Raw genomic sequence first — 23,426 nt, 5'->3', positions numbered from 1 at the left:
AATCTGCAAAAAGAGAGTAAAACCCAAGGTAGCTCCATTCTAAATATGTAAAAATGCATGCTTTACTACCTAAGATTTCACACATAAATGTGCTCATCAAGCCCCATTGAAGCAAGCCCAACATTGGTCCATCCAGGCCATTCTAGCCCCATTGAGCTTCTGCTCCTCAGCCCAGATTTGGGCAAATATTTGGTTACCAATTGTGGCACTTCAGGCCAGCTCAGCAGCAGTCCCTCTCCCGCATCGATCAGCAGTTCTTGTCTCCAAGTTTTGTCTTCAAAGGATCCTCTAGAAGCTTTCCTACTTGGCCCCATCTAACCAGCCCAAAAGGAAAGCTGGAAAACACTGTTCATGAGTTACTGTTCACATGAACAGTAACTACTGCAGATTTTGTTCAATGAGATCTTCTAGAAGCAGCCAGCTGTCTTTTATTGTGGAAGAAAGAAGATTCAAGAAGAAGGGCTACAACAACCATTGAACTACACTAGGATTAGTTTCTATTTTGTATTCAATGTAGTTTCCTTTTTGGTTAGTCAATTAGTTTTCTAATTGCAATTAGGCTAGTTTCCTCGTTGGAGTTTAGTTTTAGTTTCGAAATTACTCCTACTTGATTAGCAGGTTAGAGTTCAAGTGAAGAAGTTTATTTACACCCTTTAGTTTTCTATTTTAGATTTCAGCCTTTTAAGCCTATAAAAGGAGGCACCATCCATTGTAATAGTTAGATTTTGATAAATAAATTATTGTGTGCAAACTCTTGGCTGCAAAGCTATGATTGAGAGGTGAGATACCTAACCCATTGAGGGGTGTGATACTCAAAAACCTTAGTGGTGTGATACCCATTCCATTATCCTCTTCCACCCTTCTCTACCTCTCCATAAATTCTCTTGTTTCTTTTTTATTCCCCCCCCCCCCTCTTTAGTTTATACTTGTGTGTGAGTGATTGAGTGCCATTAGAAGACTTATTGAAGACCTGGAACAGACCTACAAATCAGCCTTGAAGATCAGACCAAGAGAAGGAATTGACTTAAGCAAGGGTCTGGGTTTTGACCTGAGATCGATTTCTCAGATCTTACAGATCTGAGATCTGAGACCAGCTGCTGGAGCCCCTTTGAGGGTTGATTCAGGCCCCCAAAAGAGACACTCGATCAGGTCTGGAAGGCCTGCTGAAACTGCTGCCAAGTTTCTCCCAATCAAGCCTTCGAAACCCTCGGTCAGCCTGGGTTTTCTCTACTGCCTGTTGCTACTCACAGAAGGACCTGCTGTTCACCATATTTGGAGGACCTGTTGTGGTTGTTAAACCTCACCTTTGATCAGGCTTGAGGCTCAGTTGAGACTTGGTTAGTGAGTACCTCTATCTTCTCATATTCAGCCTTGTTTTCTAAGTTTGGGTTAATTCTATTTGCTGGTCAGATCTGGACTTAATTTTATGAATTTAGTTTGGATTGCTTAATCAATTGGGGCTGCTCACTTTAGTGAACCAGCCTTACATTAAAGCGTTTTCTTTCCCGTCATTATGCCTAGTGAAGTACAACGCTTCACTATTTGCCACATGGCAGTACATGGTTAGTCCATGTGAAGCATCTCATTTGTCTCCTAGGCAGGCACCTTGGTCGCTTTAATTGTGCCGTGACAACTATGATGTATTCATTTAGGTGGCATTTGCATAAGTTTCCATTTGTTTCTGCTTAAGATCCTAAAAACAGAAACAATGTTTTTGTTTCTTAGTTTATTTTTTAAGCAGATAATCGGATCCAGATGGAATTTTTCCAAAACAAGAGAAATAAAAACAGTTTTTGTTTTCATCTATATGATTTTGTTTTTTGTTTCTTAATATCATATAAAAGTAAGATACTGAGATCTTGGCTTGAGATCTTGTTTTTTTAGATTAGCGAGACGAGATCACATGCGAGATTGAAAAATGACAAGATCTCATAGAGATCCTGCCAAATCTTGCTAAATCTCGCCAAAATCTTGCCAAATCTGGCCAAGATCTCACCTCTCTCTCTACTTTTTTGAAGAAGAAAACACTGAGGAGCAAGAATTTTGGTGCTTTTGCTTGAGGATCTCAATTTCTATACTCATTGAAGCTTAAAGAGTAGAGAATATTACCTCCTCATCTACATTTGGAGTTACTTTTCTTCTCAAGAACCATTTTAGATAAAAAAAAAAATCTTCTCAAACCCATTTTTTCATCGGAACATCATCAATAGCCTATCCTATGTCATTTCAAAATTTCAAATGCATGTTAATGTGACTCATCAGTCATCAATGTCAATTGTTAATCAATTAAGTAATTATCTGTGATGTCTTTTAAATTCTTAAGATTATGGTGTGTCATGTGTTGGTTGTGGAATGTGGATTGTGGAATAGAGCATACTAGCCTAGGGTCCGAACAGCCGGAGACTGCTTACATAGGGTACGAAGTCAAAATACCATTTTAAGTTTGATTTTAAAAAACTGATGTTTCCATTGTGTTTAGAAGTCCTAAAATAGGGTAAACACCTACTTTCAGGGACTACAAAGACCATATGACCACCGAGACCAACCACCGAGTTGACCGTGAAAAAATACATGATCTTGGTGAGATCTACCGAGATCTCTCATTTTTGGATTAGCAAGATGGGGGGCGAGTGCGTGATCTTAAACTATGGATATTATAATCCAATGGTGGTAAGAGCAAGTCAGAAAATGGTCACTGCCATTCAATTGTATCTGATATATACATGTTTCTTAGGGGGCAAGAAATGACTTTTGGATGTTTTTATGTTGTAGTGGTCCTTAGACCTCCTTTCCAAGCACTTGGTCATTAAAACACTCCTGCAGAAACAAGAAATGGCTTGTTTTCGATTTATCATGATGCATGTTTTTCCTTTCAAAAGTTTCTGTTTTCTTTTATTTTCTCTTTTTTTTTTTTGGGTGAAAAAAAAGGAAATACTGTGTGGCACACAAGCTGTTTTTGAGTAGAGGACATTTTTTTCTTTCTCGAAACAACAATGAAAAAGGGCTAAAAGGTATCCAAACGTCACCTTATTTACCCTTTTCTTTTTCCTGGGTTTTTGCTGGTTTTGTTCATTGATGGATGTTGGATATGGTTAGAGAAAACTTGTTCTCCTTTATTGATTGCTCTTTGACGTTTTTAATGTCTTGCAGATGTTTCCCAATTTGCATGTGGCTTCTCTTGGTAGTGTTCTTACTCAAGGCATGAATCTGAAGAAAAAACATGAGGTGCATGATCTGTTCACTTTCCATATTGTCTCAATTATTGTTCATCATGAAGTCTCAGGATTTTAGTGACCTTGGGGTACTCATTAAGTCGTACCTAGATATTGCTGGTATGGATGTTGAATGAAGTCAATTAGCAGTGGCAGAATCCAGTAATTGATTGGATCTACTTCAACCATAGCTGCAGAAGGCTAGGTTTTTCTGATAGTTTTGATTACTCCTCTTACATAGTATGTTGAATAGGACGATCCATGGATTCACTTTTTCCTTTTACCTTCTCTCTACTATGCTCTCTTTCAAGCAGGACCAATCAGTATTAATTAAGGAAAGTCCATTTCTGCTGGGGAGACCATATAGGTTAATTCTAGGAACTGGTTTTCTACTTCTCTCATCCTTCTGCACCAAGCACTACCTCTATAATTTAATTTGTTGTTGCAGTTTATGAAATCGAGACAAGTACCTTTGATTCCTTCTATTTCTAATTAAGGAACAGGGGTCTATTTTTTCTCAATACAATTCTTAGTCCATCGTGAAGATCTCTACATTGGTTTTCCAGTTATCTTGGATTTAGCTGGTGATGTTCATTGAAACAGGTGGAAATTCTAGCTGCAATTGTTAATTCAACTGCAAGAAAAGTTGGGGGCGAGACAATAATTGATGTCGGTGCTGGTCAGGTGCACCTGCTTCTTCTTACTCTTCCATCCATGTGTGAGAATATGCTTACATTTCGAACTACCGTATTATACATTTCATTATCTATACTTCTCCATGTAGTTCGCTGTTTTAGTCTTCATAAGCTGTTATCTAGCTCTCTTGTGTTCATGTGTTCTATTTTTAATCAATAACTAAAAATAATATTTTTGGAAAAGAGAAGGACTGAAAAGGAGAACTCAAGGGAAGCCAATTTTGACTTCATAGGAATCTCGTAGAAACAGAAAAAGCACAAACTTGCCAAGAAATTCAAGCCCAAATAATGGCCTTCAACCACCATCCATTCAAGACTTCGTGGTGGGGGATAGGTAGGATGAACACTGCGTTCAGGATTACACACCCTCCTAACAAGATCACAAGTAAAACCCCAAAACAGAATTTAAATCAACTCTTTCAGATGGAGGTCAACTTTTGACCATGGTTCACAATCAAATAGAATAACCCAACCCCATACTGCGATGTTCCAACGGTTAGATTGTAAAATGTAGGGTATGTCTAGAATTAGCAAGTTAGGTTCGTAAAATCTAAGAACTTAAATATTACTGCATCAACAACTCTGATGGATACTAAATTTGGGCTGAAAGCAGTAGTGATAATCAGATGGCCGGATTGAATTTAATCAACATAGAACCAAATCTGGAAACTAAATGCAGAATTGAGAGATTTTTTATATATCCAGATCAGAGGGTCTGATCACATAACTACCAAGGTCTAGGGCAATTTTATGGCAGTGCTTGAAAAAGACTTCCCCAACCTGAAGGTCAGATTCTCCTTAGGAAGGGTCTTGATTCTGCTAGTAAAAGGCTCTAAAATAGAGTGTATAACAGTAGGTCACAACCACTTCTCCTAAGGTCATTTTAGGCCTGTCCCTGGATCTTTTAGCTCCCTCATTTGTTATCATATCACTCCTTTTTATTGGGGCATCCCCAGGCCTCCGTTGAGCATATAAAAATAGGTTCTCTGATATAAATCAAGCACTTACAGAATACTATGAATACCAGACTACCAGTTGAGTATTTAAGATTGAATCACTCAAACCAGAGATTCATTCACAGGATAGCAGGGCGGCAGGGCCAATTGACAGTAGAGTTAAAACAAAAACAGTACTTACTTGCTGGAAAACAGAGTATAGAGGAGGAGTAACTTAACCAATGGCTTCACACCAGTGACACCACGCACCCGGACTAGAATCTCACTGTTCCACCCTTCACTGAATCTCACAGCAGCTCCATTGAAGAAGACAATAAACTCTTTAACTCATAAAAATCGTGGGAGCCTTGGCTCTTCCAAGTCTTTAAATATGAGCAAAGTAGAACTTAGATTCTAGTGGAAACTGAAAACTGTTTGTTGAGTTAATAGGAGTAGGAAATACAAGCCAAAAAAGGACTCTCAAACATGGAGGAGTCCTTTTACAACTGAAAATATTAATTGAATTATTATTAAAAGAACTAAAAGCAAATAAATATCTAGTTAACAGCCATCCCACGACTTGGCTGGTGGATCCAGCCACCATTCACTTAAACAGTCTACTAAGACCTGCTTGGAAAAGCATATTTGTAAGGCCTTTTAAGGCCTGTTTGCTTCTCCTGCGGGGACTAGGTTTTAAACTCCTCTGCATCACTCCGGGGTAACCTCTTTGCTATCTTGTGATATTGGAACAGCTGCAAAATGAGTGTCCAATATATTGGAAAAAATGTCACCGCTGTAACATGGAAAACGCAGCTGAGCATAGCCATTCATTAATTGCATTTACTTATCCAAATATTTTGATCTTGCAAAAGAAATTTTTTTTTAGAGAGAGGGAGCTTCAATCTCTTAGGAAAATCCATACAAGACAGCTCATGTATAACAACAACTGCCTAGAGCAGTTGGTGAGGTTGTGGTGCGCAAAGCCCACACTTACCAGGAGATCTCAGGTTGGAGTCTCCTAGCTGTTACCTTCCCCCTCCCCCTTCTATAGTGTAACCATCTAAAAAGAAAAGACTGCTCATGTATGGTTAAGGGAAACACACACACACACACACACACACACACACACACACACACAAACACACAATGTGCGCATGCACAGTTGCCATTCTAAAACAATAAAGGCGAATAATATACAAGCAATCGACCAAGCAAGTAGAACAAATATAAAGTACTCCTAGAATCTTGTCCTCATTCTACAGTTCCCTCTGATCTATAATCCGTGTTCCTACTGATGATTCAAACTCCCAATCACCCTATTTGAAACCCAAAATACCTGTTCAAAATAATTCCATACAATTATTTTCCTTTAATTTTTACATATTAAAATTTCATACGAATAGATGAAAAACAGAAACAAGAAACAAGGTATATGAAGTTTTCTTCAATAAAGTTGACATTATGTGCTTGATATGTTCATTAGACTTATCTTCTGTGTCAAAGGAAACTTTTTTTCCTTAAATGGATTATGTTTGATATGCAGCCATATTTAGATATTTTCAGAATATCTGTTGATCAACTTTCTTTCTATATTGTTTTAGGGTTATCTTGCACAAGTACTGTCTTTCCAATACCATCTCTCTGTAGTTGCAATCGATGCTTCTTCTCATCATGGGGAAGTTACAAGTGCAAGAGCAGAGCGAATCAAGAAGCACTATTTGGCGAAAATGAGTAAAGCTCGGTATGGCAAGGGATCTTATAAAAACATCTGTTTCATAGTGGAAATTCAAGGTACCTATAGGGTAGACACGTGACTTTATATGTAGCCTTATGTGGAGGAGTTGAATCCTCCATTGGATGGGTCTTACCCAGGAAAGCGAAGTTCTTCAACACGTGCATTCCTAATGAGATCAAGACAACATTGGATATTTAGGTTTCTGTTTTTCAGTGCAAACGCTTTTCTTTGTCTGCCATAAAATCTGGTAGTCTTGTCATCCAATTATTTAGGTTGGTTAGTTATTGAGGTTGGTTCCCTTTTTTATGTTATTTTCTAACGAAATAGTTTTTTCTGGATAAAACTGTGACAAAATCAGAAAACACTAACCAATACTTTAGTAAAGAAAATATGAAGAAAAGACAAAGCTGATTGATTAGGGCATTTTCAAATTCCTAACCAGCAGCAATAGGTTTGATGATAGATATCTTTAAGTGATAATTTTAGATACAGGTTCAATTATAATTCACGAAGAAGATTATAAGTATGATGTTGCAAATAGAATTAGATCAAGGTGGATGAAGTGGAGAGATGTTTATGGAGTGTTATATGATCAATGCATTCCATAAAATTCACGGGAAAATTTTATAGGACAAAACCTCATATTTTTGTCTCGTTTTGGTCAGACTGATATAGTGCATTTTTTCTGTGAGTTTCACTTGGCAATTTTGAGGGGGAAAATGGCCAAAATGATCGAAATTTCGAGGAAACAATGCAATTTGTCTACAATGTAGACATGACCGAAATTATGCTGCTTCTGGGATTCGCCTCCTGTTTCGTCTTGGGCATGTTGAAACCAGCGAAATTCTGCTGAGATTTTGGCGAAATTTCGAATGATGCCATAAATAGGTTGAATGGAGAAATAGAACCTGGGTAGCCGACCACATTTATGGCTATGAGTAGCTTGCTACATTGCCTCATGTAGATGTTCCCTCTACCTTATGGGTATCTTCTTTCCTCTTAAAGTCTGGAGCACTTTGTCTTATGGCTTCCATTGTTTGATGATTTCTGAATTCTGATGTTTTGTTATGTCAGAGCAGCTAATGCATATTTGAGTGCGCCCCAGACAGTCACCTGCCGTGTTTTGTCAAGTGAAATGTTGAAAGCTTTGAGCAATTATTTGCCTCATAAAGGGAATAATGAGCAGTCAAAGCATATTGTAGAAGGTGTAGCAGATGTGGGGAAAGAACCCACTTTGTGCAATGATCCAAACAATGAATCTTCATTGGTTCTTGCTGGACTTCATGCTTGTGGAGACCTTTCAGTTACCATGCTTAGGTTGGTTCCAACATATGTTCATTTTTTTTAACTATTTAGTTGTGTCATTACTTATGAATTCCATGTTGGATATCTTCCCATCACGTATTAGTTACCAATGTAGTAGCCTGCAACAATAAGTATAGTAAAACGCCTCATGTTAGCCTGCAAAAATAAACACAGTAAAATGCCTCATGTCACTGCTACAGCTATTGGGCAGGGGGTTGACACTATTCCATGATTCACACATTTTGGTAATCTAACATTCCCACATGGTCCATCTACCCCTTTTTTCATTTAACATTTTTTCCCTGCTCCTTAAGACACTTATGCAGCAGATTTTAAGTGGTTGCATTTATGTGATCAAATTTGGCAGCTTAGGCCAAAATAGGCTTTTGGTTTGCTAACATATGGGTTAAGCCTCTTATTTAATGGGGTTTTGTTGTAATAGCCCTATTCTATAGGCTCAAAATTGGGGATTAAAATTAGCATACAAGATTAATAGTGGGCTCCATATTAGGATTTGATTAGGCTACTTAAGAATCTATACGCTATGTTTTCACTTTTCAGTTTTAGACTCTTATTACCAATGTTATTTCCATTAGTGGTTGCTGGTTTTTCCTGTTCTGTTGCAGTTCAGGAACTCTTGTTTCAAGTCAGACTTTCTCTCATCTTCTCTTTCTTCCCCAGGCGATACCTTGTTTTTACCAGTTTTCTGATGTATCAATTTAGTTATGTCTGCTTATTCTCTTTCTTTTTGATCTGATACTTAACATTAATTATTCTGCTACTATTTTCTGTTAAATCAGATCATCAAAACCTAAGTTCTCTCCCCTCTTTTATCACTGCCTATTTCTTACCTGAGATTGATTTTTCTATTTAAATTGTTTGGATCCTACATAGCACTTGATTAGAGTTTGGGACAAATCCTACTTAGCACTTGACCTCAGTTTGTGACAGATCTGAGCTAATTTTTAAGAGTTATTAAATTTCTCCTTGAGTTTTAAAATTCTGTTTTTGCTAAATCTGTTTGTAATTAACTTGATTACAATGATTGCTATAACCTTTTTCTTCTCCCTTGGACGAATTGTCTCCCCTTTCCCTGTCTGCCCACTTAAATGGCAGTTGCAGCCAGAGACACCGGTGCTCCCACCCAATTTTGAGAGGTTAAGAATCCATGGTGTGCCTTTGAGAGCTGTGTTGTGTTCTTCCATGGGAGAGAGAAGGTCCCTTTGTGTGTGTGTGCTTATAAACTGTAGAAGCCAATGTTGAAAACCAAGTTGTGATGAGCAGAGTAAGACAGAGGGAATGGAGTTAAAAGAAACACCACTTTCAGAAAAGAGAAGCTGAAGGGGGTAATTCCTGAAATGGAAGCCATTTTCCCTTCCATCTGTTATGTGAAAGAGGATCCCTGAACTTCTCTGAACGTGTGATGTAAAAAATTTACCTTCTTTAAGCATGCTTCTTCTGTTTTTCTCTTCTTTCAACTTGAATTGGGCACTCTATTGTGTAATGTAAATGAGACAGTCCATGCTTTGTTTCTAGGGGGATCATCTCAATGGCAACATTGTATGGAAGGAATAGATTCCAACCTGGGGTGGGGGTGGGTGGTTCAATTGTGCAATCAGTTCAAATGCAACCTTTTCTCTCATCCTAGAAGCATCGGGCTTGGATCAGTGTGATTCTTCTAAGGTTGCCCTGTATCCTGTATTACTGACCATGGTTTCCATCATCTACCATTCTAACTGAATATTTTGCATTAAACCAAGTCAGGAGATGGCCCTCTTCTCTGAAAATTGATTGGATCAGATGCGATCCTGATCATTTACAGCTTGTCAAAGCCTTGCAGGATGATGAAGGTTCTGCTCCAGTAGAGAGTAGATTAGCAATGGGTGATATCAGGTCACTGGCATCAACATTTACCACTGCTTCTTTTGCTCATCTCAGTAGAGAGCACAACCTGTCCACGGATCACTTGGTCAAGTGGGCAACAAGTTTCCCTGCAGGCCTCTTTGGCCTCTTTCCTTGCCAATAGATCTTCATATCATTGTGTATATTGATAAAAATCTTTTGGTAAATGGGGAAAAGTCTTTCTTCTGGCAAAATATGGATTCTTATCTATATTGATAGATGTTTCCATCTACAAAACCAGGGAAGGGAGAGGATTTGTCTATCTTCCATTTTCCGTAACACAATCATCCTGCTTGTGCAGGTGTGCAGATACAAGAAAGCGGGGGTAGCTTAGGTAATTAAAACAATTTAGGGGCAAACAAAGTATTGTTACAGTTTCTTTTTGTAACCTTCTTGGTTACAAACCCTTCTGTTATTATCGATTTTGACAGTAATTCTCAGTCCTTCATTCTCATAGATTGATTTCCACAATTAAATCCACATTTAAGTTCTGTTTCTTCTTATTCGAAGTTCTGATTTGAATTCCTATACTTTGATATCAGTTCTTTGTAGAATTGCTCTTTTTCTTTCAAGTTTCTTAACAAGTCCCATAGTTTTTAGTAGACTCCACAGGCTATGCCCCAATTTCTTAAATTAGGGTCCAGTTTGCCCTATCGTCCCGACACCATTGGTGGTCCCTTTTCAACAATGGTAATGATCGAACCTATGGTTCATTCTGAATTTTCTGTACCTCAAAAAAGTCCATAGAATCTAATTATCCTTGTTACAATCCCAGATACCTTGTTATCAAACCAAAAGAAAAAGAGAGAAAAGAAGAAGAAGAGAAGAGAGAAGAGAGAGGTACAACCGAAGGAGACTCCCAAAAGATGAGAAGAGACCTGCGATCTCACCAAAATAGGTTGATTGCAGGTTTTAGTCCTTTACTTATATTAAAATAATGTTGAAAGTAAAAGACAATAGTACCCCTATTGCCCAATTACAAGAAAAGCCACATCGCAAAAATATGGGAGCCGCTGGTACCCAAAATACGCCTATGAGCCCCTATCAGTTTTAGAACTCAACACTCCCCCTCAAGCTGGAGCATACACATCACCCATGCTTAGCTTGGTACAACCATACGGAAACTAGGAGCAAATAGTGACTTAGTGAACATATCAGCCAACTGATCTGATGAAGGAACAAAAGGAGTCTCAATTAGCTTATTCAGAACAGCAGCACTAACAAAGTGGTAGTCCACCTCTATGTGCTTGGTCCTCTCATGGAAGACTGGATTACTAGCAATGTGCACTGCAGCTTGGTTGTCACAATACATCTGCATAAGCTTGGTCACTGGAAATCCTAACTCTAAGAGTAAAGACCGTAGCCACATTAACTCAGTAGCGGTATGAGCCATAGCTCTGTATTCTGCTTCTACACTAGATCGGGCAATGGTAGTCTGTTTCTTGCTACGCCATTTAACCAGATTACCTCCAACAAATGTACAATAACCAGTAGTAGATCTCCGATCATTAGCAGAGTCGGCCCAATCAGCATCAGAATAGCCAACTAGTTCCATATGCCGATTAGGATGATAGATCAACCCTTTTCCAGGAGCATCCTTTAGATAACGAAGAACACAGACAACAGCATCCCAATGTGCTTTCTGAGGAGACTGCATGAACTGGATGAGGACTCCAACAACATAGGAGATGTCAAGACGTGTTATAGTAAGATAAATCAGCTTGCCAATCAAACTCTTGTACTGATGCACATCCTGAAGAGGTTCACCATTATTAATACCAAACTTTTGGTGAGGATCCATAGGGATTTCAACAGGTTTGGATGCAAGCATGCCAGTATCAGATAAAAGGGCCAACACATATTTCCTTTGAGACAGACTAATCCCTTTCTTACATCGGATCACCTCAATTCTAAGAAAGTAGTGAAGTTGGCCTAAGTCCTTGGTATGAAAGTGTTGCTGTAGCTAAGTTTTCACTTCAGAAATTCCTACCTCATCATTACCAGTAAGAATAATATCAACATAAACTACCAAGGCAACCAATTTATCACTTCTGCGATGAACAAAGACAGAATGATCAGAATAACACTGAGAAAATCCATAAGTAACTATAGTAGCACTGAACTTGTCAAACCATGCCGGAGGGGACTATTTAAGTCCAATGATAGCCTTGTGTAAGTGACACACATGACCTTTATTATCTTCCTGAGCAACATAACCAGGAGGCTGCTCCATATACATCTCTTCCTGTAGATCACCATACAAGAAGGCATTCTTGATGTCTAACTGAAAGAAGGGACTATCAAAGTTGACAGTAAGAGAAATAAGTAGGCGAACAGAGTTCAGTCTAGCAACTGGGGAGAAGGTCTCAAAATAATCAATTCCATATGTCTGAGTATAACCCTTGTCAACCAGACGGGCTTTCAACCGCTCAATAGAGCCATCAGAGTGATACTTAACAGTGTACACCTAACGACACTTCACCAAATCCTTACCAGGAGGTAAATTTACCAGACTCCAGGTACCACGACTCAAGAGAGCATCAATTTCTACATCCATGGCAGATTTCCATCCAATAATAGTTAGGGCATCATTATTGGTGCTGTGAATAGGGTTCGTAGAAAGTGACAAGGCAAGACCATGGATGGGAGAGGGAAGATGAGACAAGGAAACAAAGTTATTAATAGGATACACAACCATAGATTTTTTAGTGCAATAACGTGTACCTTTCCTTTGAGTAATTGGTAAGTCATCAGACGGAGAAGGAAGTAATTGGTAAGTCATCAGGTGGAGAAGGAGGAGCTTCACCAGAGAAAGGCGGCAGTGGAGGAAGTGAATCATCTGAAGTATTGGTTTCTCCACTCGGCTGTCCAACCTTCTTCCTGCACTGATAAACCTATATAGAGGGAAGGGTATGAGAGATGGAATGGGTGGAGATGGAGAAGTCCACTCCATACCAGACTGGGACACCTGAGGAGAAAAGAATGATGTGCCTTCAAAGAAGGTCACATCAGCACTAACAAAGTTCCTGTGAGTAATGGGGTCATAGCACTTTTACCCTTTCTGAGTATGTGAATAACCCAAAAAAATGCACTTAGTAGACTTAGGAGACAGTTTATCTACTTGCACATGCAAATTATGGACAAAACACACACAGCCAAAGACTCGGGGAGGAACAGGAAAGCTTGGCAAAGTAGGGAACATAGAAAAAGGGGACCTATCTGAAAGCACTGAAGATGGCATGCGATTAATCAAGTGACATGCAGTTAAAACCCCATCACACCAAAAATGGTTAGGAACATGCATATGAATATAATAGCACGGGCAACCTCGAGTAGATGCCGGTTCTTGCGCTTTGCTACCCCATGTTGTTGTGGGGTATAGGCGCAACTGGTCTAGTGTATCATCCCACGATTGGCACAAAAATCAGAAATATCAGATTGAGCATATTATAAAGCATTATCAGAACGAAAAATCTTAATCAAAATGCCAAATTGAGTTTTTATTTCATTATAAAATTGTTGAAACACAGATAAAAATTCAGATCTGTCCTTTAACATGTAAAACCATGTAAGGCGAGAATGATCATCCACAAAAGTCATAAAATTACGAAAACTAAATCTATTACTAACTCTGCAAGGACCCCATACATCAGAATGGACTAAGGAAAATAAAGACGGACTACGAGACACAGAGCGAGATGGGAAGGACACATGGTGATGTTTTCCCAACTCACAGGCCTCACATTCTAACCTAATCACAGACTTAAAACTAGGAAATAAAAGTTTCAACCTAGCTAAAGATAAATGTCCTAAACGACAGTGCCATTGGAAAGGAGTCACATCCCAACAGCAGTAACAGTAGCAGAAGTATGAGAACCACATGTGAGATAATATAAACCATCTTTTTCATGCCCTCCACCAATCGTCTTCCTCGTGTGAAGATCCTGAAAAACACTGTAAGAGGGAAAGAAGTTTACTGAGAAATTTAATGAGCTAGTTAACTGGCTCACAAAAAGAAGACTTAATGGGAATTGTGGAATATGTAACACAAAAGATAAATTCAGTAAGGGTGTGGGTGATATAGTACCATGACTGAGAACCGGGGTAGAAGCATCGTTGGCAAGAATAACAACAGATGTAGAACTAGTACTAGAAGAAAAGGTTTTAAAAAGTGATGACTTACCAATCATATAGGCAGAAGCACCTGAATCAATGATCCAGGGGGTAGAGGTAGTGGTAATAAGGGTTGAGGTACTTGCATGAGCTAAGGTGGCAGCGGATGTAGACCCACCATTGGATGTTTTAGAGGATGCCTCGAGAATGTGCAAGCGCTGGAGCAACTGATTGATGTCATAGCGCAGACTGGTAGATGAATCTCCTAAAGAAGGTCTCGGTTTAACATCAATGGAAGACACTGTGTCTGTACCATCATCTGACACAGCATGATTGGCTAACTGGGTTGCCCACTCTGGCTTGCCATGCTTTGCCCAGCAAGTCTTTATAGTATGGTTGGGCTCCCGCAATAAGTGCACTGGCAAGCTGCACGATCAGAAGGTTGTCCACTAGAACCTCGACCAGCCGATCCATGACCTCCCTCACGACCGTGACCACGTCTATGGTTGGCAAGGAAGGCATAATTGTCTTTGGAAGACTGATCAGATTTAGTTGATGAAGTGATACGCTGCAGTCGCGAATAAGTGTCATTCAGAGTGGGGAACAGTATTGCCTGCAAGTAAATGGCCCTTCACTGCCTTCAAATCATTATTCAAACCAGTCAAAAACTTGAAAACGAAAAACTCATTCCGCTGAGCTTTCAATTTGTCAATGTCTATGGTCAAGGGCTGGAAAACATTAAGTTCTTCAACCATTCCCTTGAAAGTACTATAATACTCTGAAAGAGATCTGTCAGACTGGCGAAACTGGAACAACTTCTCATAAATATCTTAGATACGAGTCATGTTCTTTTCTTGAGAGTAAGTTTCTTTCAAATCGTCCCATACTCCCTTTGCAGTAGAGTGAAACATGACATTGGTAGCGACATCTGGTTCCATACTATTCCACAACCAGATTAAAATCAAAGCATTCTCCTTCATCCATTCATCATAACCCTTGTCAGATGATGAAGGAGAATCAGAAGCAGTATACTTAAGTTTATCGTTGGCCATAAGGTAAACTTTTGCAGATTGAGCCCAAAGTAGGTAATTCGAGATTCCCTTGAGCTTAATAGAAGTAATTTGGACATTGACATTGTCCGAAGCAGATGTAGTAGTCACAGAGGTAGTAGACTTGGTCTCAGCCATGAAAACAAAAAATAAAGTAGACAAATAGAGTCGCCGATATCTGGCTTTCACCCAAAAATACTTCACCCACAAATAGAGTCGTCGATATCTAGCTAACTAGCTTTCACCCAAAAATACTTCACCTAAAAATACCAAGAAAAATAGCAAACTAGCCTGAACCACAACGACTAGATATCTGGCTTTCACTCAAGAGACCCGGATTCGATAAAGGAAAGAAGAAGATGGCTGCGGTTCAAGTTCTTTGAATCTTTAGCATAGTACCAATAGAGCACGATCCATACACCAAATAAATCACTCCATGTGATTTAATCCATAGTAGATGCAGCAATAGCTGGCTGCACACAAGAAGATTTCAGCGCAAAACCGAGATCAGTAGGGAGGATTTTGAAAAGCTTGATTTGATTACAGAGGCTCTGATACCATGTTACAATCCCAATTACCTAGTAATCAAACCAAAAGAAGAAGAGAAGAGAGAAGAGAGAAGAGAGAGGTATAACCGAAGGAGACTCCCAAAAGATGAGAAGAGACCTACGATTTTACTAGAATAGGTTGATTGCAGGTTTTAGTCCTTTACTTATATTAAATAATGCTGAAAGTAAAAGACAATAGTACCCCCATTGCTCAATTACAAGAAAAGCCACATCACAGAAATATGGGAACCGATGGGACCCAAAATACCCTTATCGGCCCCTATCGGTTTTAGAGTTTAGCGTTAGGTGCTAAACTCAACAATCCTAATAAACAACATTTATTTTGTATGAACTGCATAGCATTTAGACTTCTTAAAATGCTGATGAATATTCACGTATTCTATCTTCATTTTTATATGCCAAAATCTGTCAAGCTATTTGTGGAGTTGGAAGGCGCTTGTTAAAATTTTATGCCATTAACCCTCAAGACTTTGTTATACTGCACATTGGTTGATTTATATAGAACTCACGCTCTATTATTTTTGAAATTTGTTAATGTTTCTCATTATTTGATTTATGTATTTTTTATGGATCACTAATGCAGAAGTAGGTTACAAGTAAACTACCCCAACAATTTACTGAAATAACCTAGAGGGGGGGTGAATAGGTTATACTAGTGAAATTTAACTCTTTTCGATGTATAGGTCCCAAGTGTGATTGTAATTTAAAACAATGCGGAATAAATAAAATAAGCACAATCACACAACACAAGATTTATAGTGGTTCGACTCAATCCGAGTCTAGTCCACTCCCTACAAGAGTCCTCTTGTAAGGTATTCCACTAGTTCTCCCTTTCAGTACAGTAGGTAGGGAAGAAAACCTTTACAATCTTTTTCACGGATAAGAGTATCCTTACAAATCTCCTTTACAGGCAGAGAGGCGCCTTTACAATCTCCTTTGCAGGTAGAGATGCACCTTACAATCTCCTTTAAGGTAGAGAGGCACCTTACACTCTTTTAAGGATAAGAGGATCCTTACAATCTCTTAAGGATGAGAGGGTCCTTACACAAGCCTAAGTACAGTCTAGACTTAATGTAAAATAGAAAATGGAGAAGTGGAATAAAAGAGAATTACCTCCGGTGTGGTGCAAATGAAATATGCAATGATGATAGAATGAATGCACCTTTTGAAGTCTTCTTGGTGCTTGTAATGTAAATGCCAAGATGTAGACGAAGACTTGTAGATGGTCTTGAGTTCCTCTTGAATGTAAAATGAAGAACTTGAACTCAAGAGATGGTGTAGACCAATTCTCACTTCTAATGCTCAAATAATGCTTCTCTAAAGTTGGGATTTATTGTTGATTAATGAGTAGTATTAGAGGTATTTATAGGTGAGCTTAGTGAAGCATTTTAGGCATGGAATCAAGCTCTAACGGACATATTATGGGTCTACCGGTCGACCTCCATCGGTAGCCGGTCGACCGCCAAGAGCCGTTGAGGCAAAATATAGCCGTTTGGGCACTTCCAAGCAGTCACCGGTCGACCGGGACTTTCAGCCGGTCGACCGCCTATGGTCTCGGACAGGTCCGGTCGACCGGGGCTTTCAGCCGGTCGACCTCCAACATGATAGACTGTTTTGACAGAATGCTGTCATACTGACCAGTCGTCAGTATTTTGACCATAACTTTTCGGTCCGACCTTGGATTGACTTGAGATCAGTTGCGTTGGAATCAAAACTCAATTTCCTACAACCTCTATGAAGGTTTCATCTCCTTATACTGACTTTAAGATTACCTAAAATACCCTTGAGTCAGGTTAATGTGGTTTTCACAGAATTTCACTAGAACACATTTTTCCTAATATGTTCCTCACCACTTAGAGACTTTTCATACTTGGTCAAGGTATGCTCTATGGTCATTCTAGTATGATGCAATGCACATGCATGAGGTGAGTGCATATATGTATGTGGAAATTACAAATAACATTAAAAGTGACTAATCTATCCTAGAGGTCTTCTTCTTCACTTGAACCTTCCACTCTTTGGCACTTTATCTTCTTTTCTTCTTGTTTGCAATTCCATGTCTTTGAGCCTCATGTCTTGACATCTTGAAGCTTAAATTCTTATGATATCTTCTTCAAGCATTGATGCCAACTTGTTGATACTCTTCATTTGATGACTTCAATCTTCATTTCTTCGTTTCATTCACCAAATTCGATCTTTGATATGAAGTCTCTACAAAACAATACTTAAAGGAAAACTGTGACATACCTTCATATGTTTGTTATCATCAAAACCAACTATAAGAGTGTGGGCATATCCCTAACATTTACAACCCCAAACAAGACAACTGAAGACTTTAAGCTAACTTTAGAATGTTTAGAATTAGACTAGAAGAACAAGAGAACATAAAACATAAATAGGACTAAGAAACAAGGGAATAAGACCCCCAAGGATACAGTAACAAAAACCAGCCCAAAAACCAATCCGATTGGAGAGAGAATGGCCTGTGATAGGGGTGGAGAGAGAGTGGTGCAGCTGGGTCTGTGGGGATCCAATTGAGCTGCAAACTTGGTCGATTGTAGGGCCTAGGAAGGGTACAAAAACCCAAAATATGAAGAGCTTCTGACGGCTGATTTGAGAGTTATGTGCTTTCTTGATTTTCAAACCTAAGAGAGAGAATCTTAGAGAATTCTTCAAGAACTGTAGTAGGGCTGCTTGGACAGCAGCAAGAATAGGATCGAGTTATCCTTGGTGGCTGTGAACACCCTCTGCAAATGCCAGGTAGATCAGAGATCGATTGGGGAAGGAAGAGGAGATCGATCTCTCTCCTAATTCCTCCATGGGTGTTGGTCAGTTCTAACTTTGAGGATGTGAACAGGTCTGATTTTGACAATAGTAGTAAACAGTAACAGCAGATAATAATAGCAGCAGTAAACAGAGAAAAGGAAAGAAAAGAAACAAGACAAGGGGGGTGGGATTGGTTATCTCGGACCAGACATCTCACCCATAGCTATCCTGGCTGCTTAAGCAATTGACTGCAATCATTCACTATTCAAATCTGATAATTGAGAGTACATAAGCTCCTCTATATGTAGAGGGCAGATTAGCAGTCACACCATTAACTAGGAGTTAGACTCCAAGTAGGATTAGACTTTACATAATAGGAGTTGGATTTCAAATAGGACTAGACTAGAACTTCAACATGGAATAGGTAACTAACTAGTCATTTACTAATAGGGAAACCTAAACTGACTAAAAACTGAAATAACAAAGCAAATAGACTCAAAATGGGACTCTAACTAAACTAATGAATTAAATCTCGTTTCCCTACTTTCTACCCATTTTTTGTATTTTAGGCCCATTAAAGTGACCCATTACAAAGAAAACCCATGGGATCAAGGGCCCAACACATACATAACGCGACCCAAGGTTTATTTGCAATAAAATAAGCCCATTAAGTGACTTATCTATATTAATCACCCATTAATTTTTCATGTTGTGTTTATGATGTGTATTTCTGAGTGGACACACTCAAATATGATAGCTGTACAGATGCCTAAGTTCTGCCACATAGATGGTTGGAAGGTGCTGAAATTTTGTGGACATGTAGACCTAAGTTTCTCTGCATGTCAAGTTTCTGCCTAAACATAGTAGGCCACATGGCAACATTAGCCATTAAAAAGATCCAGGACTATGAAGAGAATCGATGGGACTTGGGGGGGGGCATGGACATTCATGGGAGGTTATGACATTACTTGAGATAGTAAATGATTGAATATGAAGCTGAAATTTGACATGTGGTCGACCCAAACAATTTCCTAGATATCCGACTGTAGGAATCACCACATCACTTTCCCAATGGCACAACTTGGTATGCCCACCTATACATTTCCATGTGGGTGCACCTATCCATAAAACCTTTCACTTTTCTCCATTCCCCTCCTCCTTTAGTAGTAAGAAATTTTCTTGTTTACCCTATGTTTCGGATTGTCTTGGTATTTAAAAATTTATTGAATTTCATAAGTTTTTCACCTTTCGAATAAGTGGGAGTGTTATTTGTTCAGGAATTTTTACCCACCGTGAAAACAAAAAGGGAATATCTAACTGGTATTGTCTGTCCAGAACTTTTTTGGAGTGCAGAGAAGTCAAAGCTGTGGTTAGCGTTGGTTGCTGTTACAACTTGCTATCTGAAGAAATTTCTGACAATACAGGTCCTCAGTGTGGTTTCCCAATGAGTGAAAGTGCTAAATTGGCTGGATTTTCTTTTGGCAAAAATGCCCGTGATCTTTCTTGTCAGGTAGAATCATTCAGATACTTTTCACTTATTACGGATGTTTACTTTTTTCTTTCATGTGGGTGTGGAGGTTTCGTAATATGGAAGTACTTAAATTTCCAGCATACAAGGAAAATATCTGAGAAACTATCCGAAGACTAATAAAGGTAATCCAGGACTTTAGGGAGTGGGTGGACTGATTAGATTGCCATCAGAATAGTTTCGAAAGCATACTCGAATCCAACTGGACTGGGAAACCGTATCAGGTGATTCTTTCTCCTAGGATGGGGTTGCAGTTTGGTCGAGAGAAGGTTTTCACGATATCATTGCAGAGGCAGATTCGGCAACCATTATAGCTTGGGCTCGGAAGCTCACTGAGGGTCCAGGAGGCATGCACATAATATTAGACATATTCTCCTCCTGGCATCTCAGTTGAATTGCTTGTTCAGCTGGAGGCCAAAATCAGCTAATGTATTGGCTGATTGGCTTTCTAGGCAGGTGTTTTTCAGGATGGCTGGGTCTCAGGGCCTCTAATTGCCACCTAATTGGAGTTTTCTTCTTTCTGTTTTTAGATTACGTGCCTTTATCAGTCATACATGTCTTGGATGAATTTGTTGAGAGTATCGTAATCACTTTCTTCAACAACCAGAAACTGTGAAGAAGAAGAACAAGAGAAGAAGGAAGAACAAGAGAACTGAGAGAGTATTCATTATTTCCCAATCATGGTCTATCCCCTGTACTTATAAAGCAATTGACTCTTAGCAGGAAACCTACTAAGAGTATAAGTTTAATTACAAAGAAATTAAACCTCAACTACTCATAGCCTAACAATTACAACTAAACAGGGACACTCCCCCTCATAGTAACAGTGACAAACATCCCTCATGGTAGCAATCTTTAACAAACGTTCTACTCCAATATATATGAGAACCATGCTTTGGATGTTACATATATGCAAGGTTCTCCACATATGCTCTATATGGAAACGGAGGATTGTGGGGGTTTGCTTATCTTTCTCTTCCTCTTCTTGCACATTATTCTATTTTTTTGAACTGTAGCTTCATTCTACCTTAACCTAAATCTTCTATTAACCTGTAGTTTTGTTTTCTGATTTCCTGATTTGTTTGAGGATTAAAGTATCGGTATCAGTCGATTAAATTTAAGGTACGTATCGGAGGGTATTGTATCTTATTCGAGATACGCTAAAGATATGCACATAAATGGATAGGAAACACATTTATAGACTTATGCATAAAAAAAAAGTAAAAAAAAAAAATCTATATGTAACATGTATCATGCATAAACACTAAAATGGTGAACATCGTATTGAGAGACAAGGGTATTCAATTGAAATTGTTCAAAAGAATGAGGCTTATCAGATGAAGTAATGGTATGAACAAATTGATGCAATAATTCATGTAAATAAAGCAAACTTAATTGTTTGATCTTGCCATCCAGCTTTTTATAAAAAATACTAGTAAAACACTGCAAAAGGGATGGCGATAACTTGAGCATTCATGAAATGGGTACAAGGTTTAATTTTGTGGAAGGATCAATACACTTGGCTTGTTGCAAGGACAAACAACATTAAATAAAAATGATGACACTAGTTGTCATGATGATTCTTATAGAAATTAAGAACTAAATGGAATGGAGAAATCAAACGGAAGACACTTATTTGGCTGCAAGGACTCTATAGATATAAACTAGAGGAGATGATCAACATGAGGATGCCATAATTCATGATGAGGAGGGTATGAAAAAATGGTAAATTAAGATTGTGAAATCTGTCAGGTAAAAGTGTAGTTTTTTTTCTAATTTTGGAAAGTTAAGTATTGCCAATGAGAAGAACAAGCTCTCTTTCGGAAGTGAAATGAGTTATATAGATATGTATAAGTAAGTATCGGTGAGAACCGATACTCATCAATACTCACCGATATGCATGTAATTTAATTGTTCGGGGCTCAATTGTACGTATCGATTAGTATCAGAGAGTATCGGAGTATCGGAGTGTATCATACAATACTCTTCGATACATAGAAATTTTTTAAAATACATGTATCTTATTGGTGCCGACTGATACTGATATGTATCGGCCGATGCTGTATGATAAGCACCGAAACTTTAAACCATGGATTCGTTTAACCAGAATCTATCTTATCTCTTTGCCTTATCGCAGAAGGCCTTGCCCACCACCACTCCATTGTAGTTCAGTCCTGGAAACCTAAAACCCTAAGCTGTTCTACACCAAAGAGTTTCTACCTAGTTGGGCTATCAGAGTTAGTTGTGGAAGGAGTTCCATTAACTGTCTGATGCAGAATCAAGGTTCTAGAAGCATTACCAGCAGGGGAAGGAGAAGAAAACATATTCTAAAATTTGATTGTGAAATCATAGCCATCATAGTCAGCATGGCATCACGAAAGCCAGCATGACAAAAACTTACTTGTGACATGACAGCCTGTGGTTACTATTCATGTTTAGATTTTGTTTTGAATAGGATTCTAGATCTTAACTTTGTTAAATAGTTCAATTGTGGGGTTTCTTGAAGATTAGTTTCTTTAATTTTTTTTATTCCAAGATGTGTTGGCTCCTTTTTCTTATAGGTTTGGAGCTTTCCTATTGGTTGGGTGATGGGAGCTCTTATTTCCTATTGGTTGGACCATTGGATGATGTAGGATCTTTCCTTTGCCAATCACTCACTCTTGGAGAAGTTATGATTACATGTACTGGCCATAGGCCCTCCATCAATTTAAAGAAATTAATATGTTCAGTTTCTGATTTGGTTTTGTGGATTCAGTGGTGTTTACCTGGTGGTTTCCTTGGTGGAAGAGTGGATTCTCTTTAGAGGTTTTGGTGAATTCCAACCTGTTTTCTACTTCTATCTATTCTATCTATCTGTCAAGAACACAGGTCAGCTGTGATTATTTTCATACCCTACGGCTGTCCTTATTTACTATATGTCTCAAATCTCTCTCTCTGGTTTTTTTTTTTTTTTGGGGGGGGGGGGGATTTATATTAATAGTTCTGCCTTCAGTTTACTAATGTTATCTCAGACTAGTCCCTCTCTGAAATCTTTTCTGAGTTCCTGAATGAATATTTTAATCAATCCTGCGGTTCTGTTTTTGTTTTGATTAAGTCTTATCAGAGTAGGATTTTGAACCCTACTGATCTGTTATCAGAATTTAATCAAAACTTTGCGGACTTATACTATATGCTGAATTAGTCCATTGATTACAGTTTCACGACTATCTTAGTTGTCTTCTAAAGTTATTTAATTTCTCTGTTCTCTATTTGAGCTAAACTCCCACTGAATTTTCCCTCGTTCAAGTTTAGTCTTCATTCATTGGATGGATCAAGAGGTTGGCTGATGACTTTTTGTAAATAATCTCATATTTGTTTGAGGGGTTTTCGTTTTTAGCTTTCAAATTGAACAACTTGTTCTACCGTGGCTTGGTATCATAGTCATCCAACTGATTCTTTCGGCAGAATGGAGTCTCTAGAGAAGTATATTGGGATATCTACCCTGATCTGATACTTTTGAGTAGTGTTTTATTTTCTTATGATTTTTTGTCCTCTTGTATTTTGCCTGATTATTTTATGTTCTCCGGTCTTCATCAATGAACTTTTCTTTGTTTTCTTTTTTTTTTGGGGGGGGGGGG

At 38.6% G+C, this 23,426-nt stretch overlaps 1 protein-coding gene across 1 annotated transcript in view; it reads left to right on the top strand.

The window, feature by feature from the left end:
* Positions 1-23,426, top strand: part of LOC122065554 (protein RRNAD1) — a 51,985-nt gene that overhangs the window by 7,079 nt on the left and 21,480 nt on the right. Inside the window, exons 4-10 of the mRNA XM_042629374.1 lie at positions 3,151-3,225; positions 3,816-3,896; positions 6,444-6,583; positions 7,652-7,894; positions 19,617-19,791; positions 22,371-22,438; positions 22,565-22,677. Coding sequence (XP_042485308.1) covers positions 3,151-3,225; positions 3,816-3,896; positions 6,444-6,583; positions 7,652-7,894; positions 19,617-19,791; positions 22,371-22,438; positions 22,565-22,677 — 895 coding nt within the window. The remainder of the gene's footprint in view (positions 1-3,150; positions 3,226-3,815; positions 3,897-6,443; positions 6,584-7,651; positions 7,895-19,616; positions 19,792-22,370; positions 22,439-22,564; positions 22,678-23,426) is intronic.

The sequence above is a fragment of the Macadamia integrifolia genome, chromosome 2 (genome assembly GCF_013358625.1).
Source record: "Macadamia integrifolia cultivar HAES 741 chromosome 2, SCU_Mint_v3, whole genome shotgun sequence".
Lineage (NCBI taxonomy): Eukaryota > Viridiplantae > Streptophyta > Magnoliopsida > Proteales > Proteaceae > Macadamia > Macadamia integrifolia.
The sequence above is the reverse complement of the archived record's forward strand: the minus strand, read 5'-3'. Positions and strand labels throughout refer to the sequence as shown.